The sequence below is a fragment of the Limulus polyphemus genome, unplaced genomic scaffold (genome assembly GCF_000517525.1).
Source record: "Limulus polyphemus unplaced genomic scaffold, Limulus_polyphemus-2.1.2 Scaffold547, whole genome shotgun sequence".
NCBI classification, from domain to species: Eukaryota; Metazoa; Arthropoda; class Merostomata; order Xiphosura; family Limulidae; genus Limulus; species Limulus polyphemus.
The window spans coordinates 243,651-264,342 of record NW_013666157.1 but is presented as its reverse complement, the minus strand read 5'-3'; the positions used below and the strand labels follow the sequence as shown (position 1 = coordinate 264,342).

The 20,692-nt window shown below is 32.2% G+C and overlaps 1 protein-coding gene across 1 annotated transcript in view; it reads right to left on the bottom strand.

Moving 5' to 3' along the window:
* Positions 1-20,692, bottom strand: part of LOC106459015 (protein sel-1 homolog 1-like) — a 158,103-nt gene that overhangs the window by 102,233 nt on the left and 35,178 nt on the right. Inside the window, exons 4-7 of the mRNA XM_022385395.1 lie at positions 19,562-19,724; positions 16,924-16,977; positions 7,604-7,663; positions 5,428-5,509 (exon numbers count right to left, since the gene is read on the bottom strand). Coding sequence (XP_022241103.1) covers positions 5,428-5,509; positions 7,604-7,663; positions 16,924-16,977; positions 19,562-19,724 — 359 coding nt within the window. The remainder of the gene's footprint in view (positions 1-5,427; positions 5,510-7,603; positions 7,664-16,923; positions 16,978-19,561; positions 19,725-20,692) is intronic.

Below are 20,692 nucleotides of genomic sequence, written 5' to 3'. Positions count from 1 at the left end.
GAAGAAAGGGTTTCCTCTGGTTTTTGATATTTTTTTTGCCACTTGATAAAATGTGTGTGAGAAATTATAAAGTCAATTTTATATGTTAACCCTTTCGAGATAGGTCACGGGCAAAAGGCAATGTCATCTCATTTGTTGACTCTCATTCAAAATTTTATTGAACTACTATTTCATGAATATATGTCAATAATTTAGGTACCAAACTGTATATTATAATTCAAATGTTAGTACTATATATTCATTCTAGAATGAAAGGCATAATTTATATTTATTTCCTAATTTTTTATGGTGGTTACAAGATTGGTCAAATGTACCGAACCCATACAGAGATTAATTACTGAAAATAACAGATAAAATATAAAGTTTTTCTTAAAAAACATTTGATAACTATCTCAACATTATAAAGATTTCGCATGTGAAATTTCAAAAGTTTCTGATGCATAAAAGTATTTTTAATCTTAAAATGAATATTACTTTGCATGATAGATAGGCAACGTGCTAAAAGAAAAAAAGACATGAGAAAAACATTGCTTTACAAACCTTAAGACTTAATATAAAAATTAGATATTTTGCATTGTAATGTTTACTGATAAACTTCTAAATTTTGTTAACATTCACTTACTAATTTAAAAGTTATAGCATGCAAACTATAACAAGCACAAAATTGTTATGAAGTTGGTCCCAGGGACCGAGCCCATGATGAAAGAGTTAATAGGAACTACGCAGTCAGTTACATGCCACTTCATAATATCTATGTGCCTTGCAGTGTGATGTTTGAACCAGTGACTGTTCCAGCCCCTTTTTTTTATATATGTTGTATAAATCTTCCATAAAAAATTTTTTCTAAAAATGTATAACCCTTTAAACAAGACAAATTACAATACCAAAAAATTTTTAACAACTTCATCCAGTACTTGAGTAAAAAACACATTATGCTAATATAATAATTAACCTAAATTCAACAACACATACAAGTTTTCAAGTGCTACATAAACAAAGCTGCTTATAAGTTGATGAAATATCATCCACATTTGAGTAATCAGAGTGGAATACTAGATGACAGACTAGATTAGAAACATACAAGCAACTGTTGTTTAATATAAATAAGGTATGTCCACTTGAAATACAAGTTCCATTTGAAACAACTTATTTCAACAAATTTAGCAGTATTAACTAAATCAAAAATTAAATTTCTTTATAGCCTGCACTAAGTACTTATTTTAGCTAAACAGTTACAGGTATCTTGCAAACAAAAGTGAATTATAAAAAAAGTTTTGATCTTCAATTGATTTTAGAGGAATAATATAAAAATGCTATGTTCCCACATTATAGTATACCTTTGAGTTATGAAATATAATAATTCTGTTTTATGTCTACATGTACATAGATATCCAAGTTAATATCAATCTAATCAAAATTGTGTTTTAAACCTAGTAATTGTCTAGAAAGAATTTGCTACATGTTGCTTGTTACCAAACTTATTATTCTGCTTAACACTGACTCAGTAAAGTAAGAGTATTACTGATATCTTGAATGCAACTCCAGTTATTTACTGGATCTATCTAATAGCTCTATACGTACTATAACTGTGTACTTACTATGTGTAAGTTCACAACATTTGACCATCTTTAAGTCTGTGATGCATACAACACCAGATTTTGTAATAAAATATCTCTACTAAAGGTTTATCTGGGAATTTCCAAAGCCATTATTGAGTCAGTCGACTTAGAATAAAAATATTTCTTAATGTTTAATAACCTCTAGAACTACCTGAACAAATATCAAACATTTTTTTTTAAATCTTTGATTTTAGCTCTATCCAAACACAAACTGTAGAGAAATCATCAATGTAAAGTTAAATTACGTTTAAAAATCTGAAATAAAATGAATAATACCATAATTCTTATGCACTACCTGCAGTATTAATTAGAATGGTCCAAATTACTTAAGATTTCCAAAGTTAAACTTATTCACATCTGTTTTCAGGTGGGTTTGACAAATTTATTGATATCTCAGCAAATAAAAAAGACAAGAGGTTCATATTTTAGATTCTTGCTTGTAATTATGTGTAGTTTGTCATTCTAATTGGAAGAAAAGTACAGCAGCCTTTTTAGAAATTGGAATATTCTGAAGTAGAAAATTTAGAGCTCAGACAGAAAAATGAAGTTTCAGATTTTATTAAATATTATTGACATACGTTGTAAAAAAAGTTGGCAGAGTTTGTAAGCCCAAATTGACATTTTGAGTTTCCACACTATAACTTCTAACATGTTTTGTGTATTTTCACAATGTTTTGCAAGCTTTCAGTAAATATTACAAGTCTTTTGTAGACAAAAAAAAATCAGAATTTTTAATGAAGTATTTTTACTAAACATTTCTCTGTGAACATATGAAATCAAAGTGTTGACTGTTCTGAGTGTAAAGTGATTTTCATGTTAAAACTAAAATTATTTTTCTTCATCTGAAAATTTTCAATTTCATTTACACAATCTCTAAAACCTCCTAAATAAATTTCAAACGTTTTTTTCCAGTAAAATCTTATATTCTATCCATTATTTCTCAACGCTAACACCACATGAGATTGGTCAATTTGACAAACCTCATATCCACCATAAAAAAATATGAAATAAATCTAAATTGTAACAGGAAACTAGGCTTATTTATCCTAAATAGCTTAAAGCTTGTAACAGTATACATCTGTTTCTACCTAAAGGTTATTGTTTTATTGCCCTTTGAACCATACCTTTCTAATTTTCCTATCACACAAGTTTTAAATCATTGGGTGAACAGTGAAAAATATTTTCATTATTATTTTTCTTTACCTTACCTAATATAACCTTACCTAACCTAACATGTTTCTAATTTCTACCTTTTAGTTGCTTTTATAATAATAAAGAATACACATGAAAAACAAGAATGTTTTCAAACGATACCCAAAAATTGAGTACTTTCAAATAGTTGACTATTGTTCTTCAGGAGAATAAAGGGTTATGTTTAATGAGTGTAATGAAATATATAGGCACAGATGTCAATGTCATGTAAACTGTATGTTTAATATGAGTTGGCCTTGAAAACTAGCCAATCATATTCTAGAGTTGTTTACGTGAGGTTTAGTTTGTGCAAAAAAGGTGTGTAAGGTACATAAAGGACTTAAGTGGGTTAATAGTTATAAGAATTGTTAACCAATTTTATATAAAGATATAATAAAAAATAAACAATAAAATAACAGCAAAAGGTGGTAGGGAATAGAAAAAATAATAATGTGATGCAATATATAGGAAATAATACCAATACAGAGAAATTTAAGCAAGAATAATACTAATAATGTAAAGTAAGTTTAATTATGAATTTAGTTTTGAAAATCTTTTCAGTAACTTGCGAAGGTCATCACAAGATCTAGATTGATGCCATTTGGCATTACAGTATTTAACAGTGCCATCAGTGGATATATTTTGCTACACTCATTAAATGTAACACATTTTTCTCCTGAAAAAAAAAAAGTCAACTATTCAACAGCATTAGAGTTTTGGGTCTCCTTTGAAAACATTACAACTTTTATAGGTGATTCTGTGTGCTAACTTCTTAATCATGAAAAACAAGAAATATAGTACTTACTTTGGTCTTCCCTTTTTGCTATTAGCTGTCCATAAAACTTAACCTTACTTTTTAATACTAATGGTACCACTACACTAAATAATATATTTAATTAAATTATGTATCTAAAAACACAGAAGAGTAAAACATAAAAAGCAGACAATGTCCTATATAACTATCATAATTTTTCTAGCTATCTATGTGATAAGTCATTAAAACTTCAGCTAAGCTTGTTGATGTGTGTCCTGTGGGAACAAAGTTTAAACTGGAAACAAAATAGACAATTCTCTGTAAAGATATAATTCAATATAACATGTCATTTTATAGATTGAAGCCTTTGTTTTCTATTGGTTAAAAATAATTTAGTATCAAATGGTGGAAAGAACTACTGGTAACTTGTGAAAGAGGATATGACAGGTGGACAAGGCAAGTGGGTCTGATTTTCTAGCTTATCGCTCTGTAAACAAATAAGATTGAAGGCTATAAAAATTATGCTTTGCCTGAATAATACCTATACTATTATGAATAATTTACATTAAATTTTGTACTACTTGGGGGGTGGTAAATAAATTAATGAGGGCAGACCTAGAGAGCAAATGTCACAATTCTTATACTAAGGAAGATTGAATATTCTTTTAAATATTTCCTTATAAAATTAAGAACTTAAAACTTGTATAATATTAAATTTGATTTATTAACTACGTTTTGATGCCATGTTTATTTATATACCATGATAATAAAGTAGTTTAATTAAATTTTGAATACAACTCTCTTAACAAGTCATGACATGCACACTTTGACCTGCGTGTGACAAGAGGGTTAAAGAGAGATCACAAGAAAGTTTTTATTGATTTTTTCATTTAAATTTTCTTATCTAACCTAATATGTTTGTAATTTTACTTTTAGTTACTTTTGTTAAAAAAATACACAATAAAAAATATATATACATAAAAAGCAAAGAACTTCAGCTCTTACTTTAGCCTCGAGTCCTTTTGCACTCAGATGCATGGTTTTGGAAGCCTATTTTTCCTCACTATATTGGTTGCTCAAAAGTTACATAGACAGCTTTCAAATATGCATTTTATAACAAAAAATGTATCAATTTACTTGGCTTTTAAATAAGCTATAAGTAGGTTTAAGAAGTCCATTACTGTTGAGAGCAAAGTCTTTAGTCTAATTACATCTTGTTCTCCTTGCAAACTATTGGTATTTACTTTTAAAATAAAACAGATAATCATCTGATTTACATGGTTCAGAATATGCTCTTTTTATTGGTGATAAACATGTCATATAGCAATGTCAGAAAGAATTATAGAACTTTCATAAACGACAGATGAGATGGAAGGAGCATGTTGTGTGTCTTGAACAAATAAAGTGGTATCTCAGTAAAGCAAGAAAAGGTTGAAATTCTATATTCTGGCTTGTTAATAGTTACAGTATTTTCTAATTGGTTGAACAATCTGAAACCCTTATAAGGTAAGGAAAAAACCTATATACAGTTAGTCAGATGCCACCACATTATGTAAGCCAAGAGAGGTAAAGAGTGAGAATTTATTTAAATGTTTCCTTTTGAAATTAAGAAATTAAGAAGCTTAAATAATATAAAAAAAATTGAATTATAAACTACATTTCAATGCTAAGTTCATCAGAATACACTGATAATAAAGTAATTTAGTTAAATTTAATGCTGTAAAAAAGGCCGTGACATGTACAATTTAACTCTCCATTATGTACAAGGTTAATCAAATAAATGTATTTTGGTTGTGTTTGTGGTTATGTTTCAGGAAAGAACATAGATGTATAGACACTGAATAATTTTATGAAAATAATTACCATGTTTTGCCACTTTCCTATAATAAGTTAGAGCTGATTCACAACTCATCATTACTCCAACTCCTGACAAGTGACGATATCCCTACAAAACATAAACATTCCTAAAATTATAAACAAAAAGTCCACAAACAAGACTTTAGAAATAAAAATCAAGAAAAACAGTCCATCTGGAAGAAATGTTGCTCCATCTTTTAATGCTACGTATTTATTCCTTATGTCTTATTATAAATGATTTTACTAATTTTGTTTTACACTTTATGATGTCTCTAATTATTCTAATATCAGACAAACAGTTAAAACTATGGGGTATGAGCTTTGTTATAATATCCTAATATTTGTAGTAATTCCTACTTCTGACTATGTAAATATTTAGTTGTAATAGGAAACAACCTACCCTAGTAATAATCTATCTCACTACACTGTGTTGGAACTTTTCATTAAGAGGTAACTCAACATGCAAACAAATACATGCTCAAACACAGTAAAAATATCTTTTCCTTCATTAGAAATGACTACAGGACAGCCGATTTGTGAAATAATTAGATGCAAATATAAAGGAGATTTTCAATTAACTGGTCAGCAAACCACATGCTATAGAACAAAAGCAGAAAGAATTTCTGGAAGTAGTTGATACTTTTTCAAGAGCTGAGCACATGTTCACAATAACACTGTTTGACTACTAAATAATTATTATTTCCAAACTATTTAATTCTATGCTGCCCTGCTGGTTGCATCCTGCTCTGACAAAAAAATTGGATCCTTGAATTAAAAAATTATAGAAAATAAAAAAGTACTCATGCTTCCACACACAACAAAAACAAAATATTTTATTATTATATAGAAAGTTGAATTGAAGTTCACCCAGTAGTTTCATTCTCAAAACAAACTATATATCTAGGAGTTTAAAATTATGATTATTGCTTAAACATTTTTTTTTATTTTACTACTTTTGTAAGATCTTATTGTGTGTTGACGATAATACCAATTATATATATATATATATATATGTATATTAAAGATTTCTTTTTCACCAAAGGTAAAATTTTAAATATTTGTGATGTAGTGGGCTATGTATATGTTAATGATTTCAAATAATAAATTTGGCACAATGTCACAATATTATACACTTATGTAAATTACTGAAGTTACTATATAGTGAATTAAAAAGGAGTCAAAAACCCTATAACTTATATACATATCACCATTATAAGAGGCCTAACTCTTTTTCTTTTGTTTCCCGACCAAAGCTGTGTTAACTGCAATTCACAGCAGAGAGTACAGCCAATCAAAGAATGGCTCTATGTTACTGATTCTCTTTTCAATTTTACCTTTGGTGAAAGAAAAATCTGTAACATATATAAATTTATAATCATTAAATAGTTTGTCTGCTGTATAATATTGAATAATAAATTTGGAATAATACCACAATATTATTCAAACACCTAAATTAATTTAGATTACTTTATGGTGAATTAAAAAGGAGTCAAACCCCATAAGTAACACCAATTGTTTATTATGGCACAAAGTAAACAGGAAAGACTTTCAAATACCCAAGCCATAAAAATTCTTCACTGGAATACACAGAGATATTAAAGAGAAAATCTCTAAAATAATTATATGTTAAAAACTATTTGTTATGGGAGAACCTAATACTATCAGAACCACACTGAGAGCCATAAATTTTATTGAGAAAAGTTTGGCCATGGTACAGTATGTTTTAAAAACTATTATAACAGATTTTTAATGTATTTTTCATGATTCTTATTTGGGATATCAGACTCTCTTTATATGAAGATACAGCAAGCATTATCTGTTCTGGAAAGTGTTCACTAATCCTTATGGTATTTTGTATAGTGATACTCATTTTATTCCAATGATCAATTTGGTACCGTTGAAAGAGAGAGAGAGAGAAGAGAAATAAAAGCAATACTAGTTTGCAACAAAAGTAATTTTAAAATTGAGTGTAACATCATTTTGAACCACATTGTATCATGTCAAAGCTTTCCTGAATAAGCTAATTCTCAATGTACCTCTGGTGAAATTTTGATACCATAAAATAAGTAGTTTTTAATATATAATAATTTATAGGGATTCTCTAACAAGTATTTTTTTTACTATTTGCACTCACTAATACAATATCAGATTCCTATGGCTAAAAATAATTAAAGTTACTTACTAACATCATCTGGGCCCAGTGATCTCCACCCAAAGCTGCAAAAGTGTAATACACAAGTGCCTAAAATCAAAATAAAAAAATGTATCTTTCCATACCTCATTGATAATATGTGAAGGTAATCTTTAATCATTTACAGCATGTTGGTAAATATTTGCCACCTTCAACCTTTTATTAATAACTCATAAAAGTCACCATATCAGAAACACATACTTCAAACACACAGCATAACTACAGAACCTTTCAAAATATACACTTCATTTTTTTGGCCAATTTATGATCTATAATACAAAATTACTACATTACTCAGCTATTTATTATGCTATTGCACATGACCCACATAGGCAATTTTTGCACTTATATTATAGGCCTAATAATGTCACGTGCTATGCCCTTTTATGAAAACAATGCTGCAATAAATTATTGTCTAAACCATCAAAACTAATATAAATATCTCATTATATTTTAAAAATTAAAACTTATCTATGCCCTCATTTTACTAGTTCATGTAAATGTGTTCAAATGCCCTTAAAGTAATAAAATTAGTAAATTATTGTAAACAGAAAATTATGTGCCAAGACAATTACTTCAGTAAAATAAACATGAACAGAGTCTCATTAAGTTAATTTATTACCATGTCATAGCATACAAATAATAGAAAACCATTACCAGTTTACAAGACAAAAACCCCACTTAGCCCTGACATTTTATAACTTTACAATCAAATGTTACTAAACAAGGAACTGTATGGCACGTACAGTGCAAGAAATGAAATACTTTCAGGTCTTAGTCCATAGATATTTACAACTTTGTCAACTTCACAAACTTGAAAAATTGTAAAACAAAACATGCTGATAGTTAACTTTAAGAGTTCTTGATATCACCAACTATAAAAATTTACTGTTTTCTAATTATTAGATCTAAAAATAAGCCTCAAATGAATGCAAACTTACTCATTCACTGACAAATTGTATCTGCACAGGTAGGAACTATAGTAATTTCCACCATTTCAATAATAATTAAAATTAGGGCTAGCAGTTTCAATTTTATTTAATTACTTCATCCAAAACAAGTGTCAATAGAAGTTGTATAAAAATAAAATTTCAAATCATAACATTTTAGTTATAATATTAATTTAGAGGTAATCTGATGGGATATACCACATAATTTTCAAAACCTGATATCATTTTGCCCCTGTATGAACTCAAGACACTGGTTATAACAGAGTTAAGCATATCCTCAACTTATGAAATGGTGAAAATATTATAAAAATAAATATTATACTTAACAGAAGATTAAAACAATATTAATATACACAATTTAACTCTAAAGACAAAAGTTTATCATTTTTTTTATCCAGACATTTTATCCAGCTAGATTTTATTTCAGGCATATTTCAGTTTCTTTGAACACATTTTAAAATTGCCAATCTTAATCATGATATTATTCAATGAAGAAAACATACTGTACTTAAATAATAAATAAATGACACGTTATAACAGATACACAATTAACCATTTTGCAACAGGTAGGTCAAAGTGCACGGCACAACCTGTTACAGAGTTACATTCAAAATGTAATTAAACTACTTTGTTATCAATGTATACAAATAAACCTGGCATCAAAATGTAATTAATAATAATATTATGTAATATTATTTAAGTTTTAAGTTATTAATTTAATAAGGAAATATTTAGAAACATCCCCAAACTCCCTTGGTATGAGAAATGTGACATTTACTCTCTGGGTATACCCTCTTCTGCAATTTATTTACCACTCCTCCCAGAAGTACGGAATTTAATTTAAATTACTTATAATATAGATATTACTAAGACAAACCATAATTTTTATAGGCTTCTATCTTATTTGTTTAGGGAACTATAAACTACAAAATCAGACCCACTTGCCACACCTCACAAATTGCCAATAGTTCTTAGATAGATGTTTTATACTATATTATTTATAACCAATGGAAAATCAATGTTTGAATCTACCAAATGATGCATTATATTTCATTGTTTTTTTTTTGTACAGAGAATAGTCTATTTTGCTTCCAGTTCAAGCTCTATGCCCATTGAAAACACACTGACAAGCTTAGCTGAATTTTTAATGGCTCTTATCAACAGTTAGAAATCCAGAAAAATTATAAATACTTATAGGATATTGAATGCTTTTTATGAGTTATTATTCTGTGTTATTAGGTACATCATTTAATTAATAAAAAAATATTTAATGCGGTAGTACCACGAGCATAAGAAAGTGGGCTTAAGTTTCATGGACAGTTGACAGACAAAAAAAAAAAAAGAACACCCAGGTACATCCTATATTTCTTGTGTTTCATGTGTATTATTTATTTATTTATTATTATGATAGTAATTAAAATGTTAAAATTAGAAACCTATATAATGTTGAATTAAGTAAAATGAAGAAGATTAATAATAAGAAGTATTCTTCATGAGGAATGTTTGCAAGTAGCTCATGCATTCTATAATTCAATAGGGTAAGATACTTTACTTTATCCACAAAAGTTATTTTTAAGAGTTCTTGAAATGAGAATACTATATACATGTGGCAATACGAGGCAGCACATGAATTGTACCAGTTAAATCTAGTGAATCTTTACCAATCATATTGTAATGCAGTACCAATGCTAGGTCTAAACTTACTCTACTATTTCAAATTATGATTATTAGTATCAGACATTAGCAATGTTAGTTGTGTATGCCATGCTAGCAAAATGTTAACATTTTCTTACACTGAAAATGTATTTTCAATAGGTGCTTACCTCTTCTCACCCAGTTATCTCGATTCTAGTCTGCCTTATAAGCATTGCCAAAAGTTTGTAATAAAAGCACACCAGTCTTTTATACCCCTCAATTTAAATTATTTTTCTTTTGAGCATGTACTGATCATGTGGTCATTCTCCACCAATTATGTTGCACCATCTATACTGGCATAGCTAGCTCCCTCTACTATTCTAGAACAAACCTCACATTCAAGAATTGTCAGTTACACATCAGATACACTGGCATATCAGTGGGGAGGAAGGGTGGGGGTAAGTACCTATCAGAAATGTATTTTCAGTGTAAGAAAATGTTATCTTCTGAAACGGTCTTACTACCACTCACCCAGAGCTAGAATCCCACATTGTTTAGATGGAAGGGCAGATGAAGGCCCATAAATAACCAAGAACGCTCAAAGCAACTGCCCCAGAAGCAAGGATATGCAAAACCATGAAGGGAAAACACACTGGAAGGTAGAGCACTATTTCTGGAACAGTTATCAAAATCAGAACACAATACTGAATTGGCATGCAAGAGACAACTGACTCATATAAGTATGTACCAAGGGCAATGACTTGGGTAACATCAGAGTAAAACAAGTGAGGTCCATCCAGTGGAAACACCTTGAATACTATTGTGAGATCAATAAGAGTGGTCCATCTGGGCAAAAAACATAAAGGAGAAGCACCTTGAGATATGACGGATCTTGCCAAGTGCAGTCCAACCAGTCAGAAACATCCAGTGTAAGCACCTTGCATGAGATATAGAATCAACAAGTGCATTCCGCCCTTGCAAAACCAGGGGGAAGTGCCTTGGATACTTAAGATACGGCCAAGTGCAGTCCAATTTGGCAGAAAACATCCGGGGGAACACCTTGGAATATGATCTGTTATGTCAAGTGTGGAACACCTGGGACTGAACATTGAGTGGAAGTGCCTTGCATACGAAACTATTTGATCAACAAGTGCAGTCCACTGGGTAAAAACATCCAGGTGAAGCACCTTGGATCCTGAATAATTTTTAATTGTTTGAACTATACATTTTGTGTTTGTGTTGGTCATACAAAACCCACCCAGGAGGAAAACTCCTCAGTCTACCACTCCAGCAACCTTAAATTGCAATTGGTAAGGATTCCCATGCTCCACTAGAAGTGTGTGTGTGTGAAGGGGGGGGGGGGGTATTTCCAGAGTAACAACACACTGGAGACAGTGCAATGAGTGCAATAAAGGACATTTGTTAAAAAAATATATAAATATACACACACCTCTGGACAAGCTTCTGGCAGTCTTACAGAAACACCCCATCTCAACAGTGGGCATTATGAAAATATTCATAATTCGTGCTAATTATGCATACCTAGCCAGGCAATACCCACCTCTAGGTGGGATTCTGAAATAGGACAGAGTGAAGCAAAAATAAACTAAGAAATAATAATAATATGTCAACTTACCCCAGTCAAAGGCAAACAGACATGTGTAGAATTGCCACAAAAGGAAGAATATATGCACTAGAGGAAGACACAGCCAGGTCATGCAGAGAATGTGCGACAAACATATTTGGAAGTGTCCACGTACTGGCTTGAACAATCTTCTCCAAAGGCCATCTGAGATGTCAAAGGCCATTTGAGATGTCAAAGACATAGCCAGATGACGACGTTGGTGCAAAAAAACATTGAGCAGATGGCAAACTTCCACTGACCAATGAGAATAGATGAATAATTTGAATTGACAAAATTAACCAGTGAGGGTAACAGGCAAAAGATCATAGAAAACAGAGGGATACCACGAATAAACAGACAGGAACAAGAACCAAGAAATGAGGCAATATGAGCCACATAACAACCTGGACAAAGAAGTAATTCAGATCCAAAGGGGAAATTGAAGTTAAGGATATAGGAGAAAAAATGAAGAATGGTAACAGAAGCAGGAATCATTAATGGCATAAGCATCAGAACAATGAAGATTGGAAGCCAGGAGGAGGAAAAAGAATTGAAGGGCAGGATGTTATAAGGAACACATTGCAATGGCTTCCAAGGGTGAACCTTACAGGGCATGAAGGACAATATTGAGATCCATATCCAGAAGAACAAAGGGAGGTGGTGGATGAACCAGATGAAAGGAACAGAAAAGGAGGAAAATAACAAGGAAGAAGGCTTTCCAGAAATGGAAGGTGTTCAACAGGGCAGCCCTATAATGGGCATCAGTTGACACAGACAAATCCTGGTCAAACAACCAGTGAAGAATTGGGACAGATGAGGAACAGGACTTAATAGGCAGAAACCATGGTGAATGGACCAAAGTCTAAAAGTAGACTAACACCTCAGGTGATCAGACAAGGAGGAAGGTCAATTTGTATGGAAAATGAAGGACACCACATGAGGGAAGAGACCCTGAGTTGAAGCAATGGAATGGACAAAAGCCACATGAGAAGAAAGAGGATGGTGCTATTGGAATGAATGTTGTCCAACTGCAGTAGTCCAAGGAGCAACAAGGACAGAGGTAAGGGCAGGGCTGCTGCTCCAGTAAGGGCCAGAGCAGAAGGAACCTGCCTGAGTCTGCCAATACAGAGCAACCAGAGCATAACAAGGAGTGATCTGGATAAGGAAAAAGACCCTGGAGAGAAGTGTGATCAGAGGGTAAGCATACAGGTGAAGACCCCTCAAACTGGACTGAAGGCATCTACTTTCAGAGCCAACAGGTGTGGTACCAGAGACCACAAAAAAGGAATGATGGTGATCCAGTGAGTGGCAAATACATTTATATGAGATGTTACAAGGTGAGAACACACCTACCAAAATACTCGTGGAGAAAGAGATAAGTGATGCTGGGAACATGACATATTGCCATATTGTGGTCATGGGCCCAGTAAAGAAGAAACAGAGTTAAGAAATACAGAGATCTTGATTAGGTTTCCTTTTGCCTTGTGATACAGCTTACAACAGTGGAATAAATGGAATGAACAATAACCCCCCACCCCCCTCAGAAACAGAAGGAGATGATACAGTGCTCAACAAACTGTCAAAAGCTCCAGGATGTTGAAAATGGAGAGTAACAACCTCAACAGACCATTGACCAGAAATCTCTTGGGAATACAGGAAAATCCCCACCTCACCAAGGAAGTATCGGGAAACAGGTGAGTCTCTGGACAAGGTGGAGGAATGGGAACCCCCACCATAGTCAGTACGCCATCAAGCCACGAAGCAAGGTCGGTCCTGAACCCAGAGGGAAGGGTAATGGGATAGTTTAAGGGATCGTGGGAGAAGATCCATTGGTCAAGAAGTGTCCACTGAAGGGAACGTATGAGCGCTTCCAAGGAATCCCACATTTCCAAAAGAGATAGAACTCCTCGAGCAGTGAGAAAAAAAGAAGGTATGGCTATTCAGACTGCCCATTCTATATCCCCCGAGACAAAGTGGAGAAGGCTGGGTCCATTGAGGATGGGAATTGAAGAAATAACCCCAATTAAAAAAATATTGAGTAGAGGTAAGAATGGACATCTCCAACTTGAACAGAAAAACCCCACCAGATTAGCTTCCCAAAGAAGTACACAGGCATGATACACCGATTGGCATGGGAAGAGGTGAGCAGGATCAAGTCATCTATGAAAAGGAGAGTCCGAAAACCCAACAAGTGAATGTGACAGGCAAAAGTACATAACACTTAACAAAACACATGGAGCCAAAAAAAAAGAGTCAAATAGCAGCACCCAGAACTAAAAGACGTGACCTTTGTGGATAAACCGAAGAAAATGATGATACACTGGAGCAGCAGGATCAAGATGAGAAGAATCCGTCACGACGAGTTGGTCAAACATAGTTCCAGAGGAAACCCCCCAAAGAGAGGTAGGTCGAAATGGTGAAGCGAGATAGCACCAGATAAGAGTTCAACTAGTACAGGTCTCCAATCTGCCAACTTACCAGGGGCGACAAGTAGACAAGAGTAAAACCCTGATTTAGTGGGTACCAACTGTTTGACAGCTTTTGAGTGTCATAGGGCTGTAACAGACAAGGCAAGATAACTAGGAGACTTACAAAAAGTAAGTGGATAGGAGGGGAGGAGCAAAACTGAGGGCAGAAACCTTCAGACAGAAACCGTAGAACTCAAAGAATGGTCGTGAATGTAGCCAAAAAGACCCATAAAGTTAACATACTGAGAGAAATTATACATTACTAATGAACTAACAAAACCTAAAAATTGGTAGAGTCTACCAAGTACAGAATAATAACAAACTTGCAAAATTAATACGTTCAAATCAAAACAGAAAACAATATGCAATGCTAAAGGAGCTTAGAAAATATAGACACTTAAATATCGAACTTAGGAGTCCAATCAAGGAAACGATAAGACAAAGGACACAAAAGGAAAACCTCTCCTGAATAACATAAGAACGAAAAGAATCCCTGTTAACAATTTTTTAATTTTTTTTCTTTGTGACTAGTGGTAAGGACAAAAAAGAAACTTACAAACTAACTAAAGTAAACAGGTAAGGGAAGTATAAATAATCAACCACAAAATTCACAAATGTAGCAGAGGTTACAATTACCTAAAAGTAACCAACGTGCAAAACCTGCACTTATACCAAAAATTAAAAACGAGGAATAGTCAAACTGAATCATAAAGGTAAACTAAAGTAACATAGTTGGTAAAAGAATTATACAAATCTAACTCACCAAATACTAAGCCGAGAAATCATGAAAGACCTAATTTATCACGTGAGGAAAATAGGCCTAACCACACAAGCTTAAATAAACGGCTAAACATGGGAATACCTACTGGGAGTGAGGAAGAAATTTTGAAAAACTTACTACAAATCTCCTGAGAAAAATAACAATAAATAACCCAGGAGATTACATGGAGGTGAGGTAAAGGTCGTAGGTGCCATATAAAGAATTTTCCACTTAGTAGGTATAACCTTCCTCAGAAAAAAATTATAAAAGGAAGAAATCATTGGCTGAACATAAGACAAGAACTCCCCACAAACTGCAGCCTGGACTTACCCAGTAGACATTGTCAACCCCAAGACTTGGGGACATGTGCAGAACCATTGTCTACTTTTGGCAGGAAATTCAACAACTGCCACATTAAATACCAAATCAATGTGAACAAAGTAGAATTCAGACAACAGGCATATTTTTGAAACAAACGAGTAGAAACAATGGAAATCACACACAGGAAGACAAAACTTGAAGTAGAAACTAATAGAAATGTGTGATCAAGCACAATCAAATGTCTGTAGTCACATGGAAAGTGAGTGAAAACACACATCTGGACACTGGAATATCAAATCCTGATACTAGCAAAGCTTGATCTGTGCACATCATTCTACTGTCCACATACTAGCAAAGCTTGGTCTGTGCACATCATTCTACTGTCCAGATACTAGCAAAGCTTGGTCTGTGCACATCATTCTACTGTCCAGATACTAATAAAGCTTAGTCTATACACATCATTCTACTGTCCAGATACTAATAAAGCTTAGTCTGTACACATCATTCTACTGTCCAGATACTAGCAAAGCTTCGTCTGTGCACAAGTATACTGTCCTAATACTAGCAAAGCTTAGTCTGTACACATCATTCTACTGTCCAAATATTAACAAAGCTTTGTCTGTGCATATTATTCTACTGTCCAGATACTAGCAAATCTTGGTCTGTGCACATCATTCTATTGCCCAGATACTAACAAATCTTGGTCTGTGCACATCATTCCATTGTCCAGATACTAACAAATCTTGGTCTGTGCACATCATTCCATTGTCCAGATACTAACAAATCTTGGTCTGTGCACATCATTCCATTGACCAGATACTAACAAATCTTGGTCTGTGCACATCATTCTATTGTCCAGATACTAACAAATCTTGGTCTGTGCACATCATTCCATTGTCCAGATACTAACAAATCTTGGTCTGTGCACATCATTCTATTGTCCAGATACTAACAAAGTTACTGTCTTGATATCAGCTCCTGATACTATACTGTTACCCAATTATTAGCATACTTCTGAGTATGTTATACTAAATCACAGTACTTGAAAGTACATTTGTTATAATTTACTCAAAGAACAAAATAATAACAAACTAGAAAACATATTTCTTGTATAATATCTAGCAGTAATAGATGTCTGCATATCACAGAACTGATGATGGACACCTTACAAGTTAACCTAATAATATAAATGGGACACACATCACCACATATGCCAGGGTGGCAAGGGATAAAATTAAAAATATAGAAAAGCTATTTCAACTGTATAGGTTACATAAGTTTACAGGATCAAAATCTATCTTAACTGTATAGGTCACATCAGCTTACACAGGCAAAAACTATCTTAACTGAATAGGGGGAAGTCTGGTGAACAAAGCTCACTGAATGAAGGGTGAGGGGCCACTGGGTATTTTTACAAAACTCCAACTCACCATTTTTTATGGGTTAGGTAAAGCTAATAAATTAATAAAGCAGAAACTAAAAACTATCCTGCCAGAATTAAGACCAAATGAACTAAAAACTATCATGGATAACCCTATGAAATAAATGTTTACCTTTGCTTGGCTTGAGTCTACTCCTATTCCAGTGGCATATAGAAATCCAAGGTGCTGCAAAATAAATAATAACAGTACATTTAATTTACAAGGTATACAGCAAATTATATGTGATCCAGGAATATTATGCAAAGAAAGATATATTACAAAATAAAGTAACACTGAAGATAAAGATCATAATACAATATGAATTTAAGAAAAAATAATGGTGACAGATCAAAACCAAGTCTATAGGTTATACTGAAAATGAAAAGTTACATTTCTTTCCATGTAGAACTACCAAGAGCTATAAACATGTAGCAAAGCAAGACGTGTGTAAAGACATCTTACCAACTACAAAATAAATATTTTTGTTATTGAAATAAACATTTGATAGGGTACCAGCCAATAGGTTTTATTGTTCTCATTATACTTGTTTTGTATCTACAAACACGGAAAATCATGAGGGCTGACTGCAACTGGGTATATGAACTGTCTTCAAATCAAACTGATGTTATCTTTCAGACACACAGTTCCACCCTCAATGCATATTTTATCTTATAAGATTTGAATTATCTTTTAGTTCATAATCCAACATATAATTTTTTTTTAAATCACAAGCAGCAAACTTGCTCCCACTGACCTACCTATCTAGAAGATCAGTTGGTCTATCAAGATCACTCCTCATCCATGAAAACAAGAGTCAAAACATAATTCAAATCCACATACCTATTCAACACAAGGTTTTCCAATAATTCAAGCTAACAAGTCTGAAAGTTTATGCCTTCCCTCTCAGTTAGACTACTAAAATGATAGTTGATTTAAATTAAATCAAGTATCATTCTAGTAGTCTATCCCTGGACTCTTTCTAACATGCTGATATTATTTGTGTAGCAATGAAACCAAAACAGCAAAAATTCTTTAAATGAGGCATCATCAATCTTGTGTAGGATTACAATAACATTCTTGCTCATAAATTCAAAATTTCTATTTAAAAATAAAAATTAATTTTAGCTTTTTCAGCACAGCTAAATATCCAACAAAAAGATTGTTTTATTAATCTTTGATAGGCTGTTTAGGCAGAGTATTCATAATAAATCTAAGTTTCAAATGGACAGCAACTGCCTGTTGTAGATACCTACAAATGTAGAGGACGATGTTTCAAAAGTCTTCCACCTTTCGTCTTCAGGTCAGTGTGTGTGTGTGTGGTCTTTATAGTGTTCTAGTGGATTGTGCAGAGCATTTTATGATTGGTTGGTTAAAACATGTTTCTGATTGGAGGAGAGACATAAATCCTTCTTTTTTCCACTTCACCAATCTTTGTATCACTCCATTAAAATGCCTATTACAAATTCCTATAATCCATACTTCTAAATACTGAAATTGATTTGCTGCATTTTGGCCCAAGTACTAAGACTGTCAAGGTTCATATAAATACCAGAACAGAATCAACTCTTCCAAGCAACTTAGTATCATTAGATACTTTGGAATTTTTTCCTTTTACTACCAAGCCAATTTTGTATCCACTTTTCAACCAATTTATCCTATAAACATCCAAGTTACTAATTCATCTTTTGTAAATCATCTTATCAAAAGCTTTTTGGAAGTCCAAATACACAACAGCAATAGATGTTCTTATTCAAAAAAAAGTTCAATTAAAAAATCTCCATAAATTGGTAAAGAAATAAAGCCATTTGCTAAACTGTGTGGAAAATCATTATTTTCATGTTTTTTTTCTAAATGACTTCTGAGAATAGACTTCAGTTCTACACAGACTTCAGCAGAAGCAACAAAAATAATAAAAGTTGTCATAATATCACAAATAAGTTCTAAAATAGTATCTTCTTTTTAGGATATTTCACAAATTGAAAGTAAAAAAAAAATCATTCTCCATAATTCATGAAATTATTCAAGTCTGTGTGAAAAGGATAGACTACTCATGGTAATATACCATAATGATAAGCTTGCCTCTACTGGTAAAGCTAACTTGCCTGTACCTACTCAGTGTCAAGAAGGAAGTCTTTAGAAAATACCAGTTAGCAAATTTTTTCTTTTTTCTCTCAGAGCTCAAACATTCTGCATTCTTTTCAACCCCTGTGAAAATGTCTTCATTATACAACAAAGTGTTATAATAGTCTGTTTGACACTCAAATAATAGACTACACTGCTCTGAAGCAGTAGAATACTTTTAACTTTGCAAGTCTTTGCTACAAATATCCATTCCATTGTTGATGTGACTGGACCCTATCTAGCTATTCTGGTTTCATTAACAAAAATTTCTAATAATGAATCATAAAAATAAAACTTCCTTCTCAGAAAAGTTAGAAAAGACTGCAAGGTAAATTCAATAAAAAGATACTGTAGAATGACAAGATATCTTAACATGTGGATCACTAAAGAATAGTCATCAATATTATTTTGCATAAGAAGTAAATAAATTTCAAAAACAAACTAAGCAAAGGTGAAATTTGTGCAAAGTAAAAACTAATAATGTATAATACATTTCTTATTACATATAAGAAAACAGAATTATCACTCAGAGTACTATCATTGACAAATACTAATCCTTCTTTTAAATTGTTTACACACAGAGAGAGGTTTCAAAGTCTCAACTGATGCTTTCTATATTAAAAAGACAATCTGACACAATCTGGCTTACCAATTGTCCTGCAGGAACACCTTTCCTAGCCAGTAGATCAAAGGCTTTCACTGAGAATTCAATGTTCTGAGAAAGAACATCACCAAAAAGAAATGCTTTTCCAGTCATCTCCTGCGACACAGAGTGGCCAAGTTCTGCTGCTTGCACAAGTATGTCATAGGCTCTGAAAAAGTGTATTATACTTTTGTTTCACTTAGTTCCTCTGTTGCACCCAAGTGTTTTAACAAAGTATACTGAAAATTAATACTGAATATACAGTGAAAAAAACAAACATTTCTTTTATATACAGCTTTAAATGTTTAATCACAAAAACATTGTATTAAATACAATTTCATTCTTTTAGTCTGGCAACATAGGATAACCCAAAATTTATTTTGAACTTACAAATACATTCTATTTTTGTTAGCTAATAATCTGAAATGTCTCTGAATCCAGATAAGTAATTCATTCACAATGACTTGCATTAATTTATTTTAACAGAATCTAAAAAGGATTTGGAAATTATTAAATAAAAACAACTTGCATTTCATGAAGTAAAAATATTCCTGATTTATCGTAGTTTTAGAGTATATGATCAGTTGTATAAAACAAACCTTCTACTTATCAAGAACATATTAAATTCTTCATAAAACAAACCTTCTACTTATCAAGAACATATTAAATTCTTACTAACAGCTAAACACATAACCAAATTTTCAAAGTTGTAATTAATAAATCATTAACATAAATTTTTCAGAACAATATACATATTTTTATTATTTAAGCTGAATTTGAATTAGTTTATATATATATATCTAGTACAAACCAATTGGCTTGAGAAGGAAATTCTAAAAGTAAAGAAAGAATTGAAAACACAATGACATAAGTTGAAATAGTGGTAGGTAAAGTCAGTCACTCAAGCCACTAAGGCAGCACTCTGTTGCTGGTGTCTACTACTCACAGAATTTTAGAGTGTATTTACAAGCATACTGATTACAAGTCAAAAGAGGTAATTATCTCACTATATAAATTACTAATTAAGCTTCACCTAAATATTGTGTACAGGAGCATTTGCTACAATGCAAATACTAAAGATTTCAAGAATTCGAGTTTTACTTAACATATAAAGTATTATATATATATATATATATA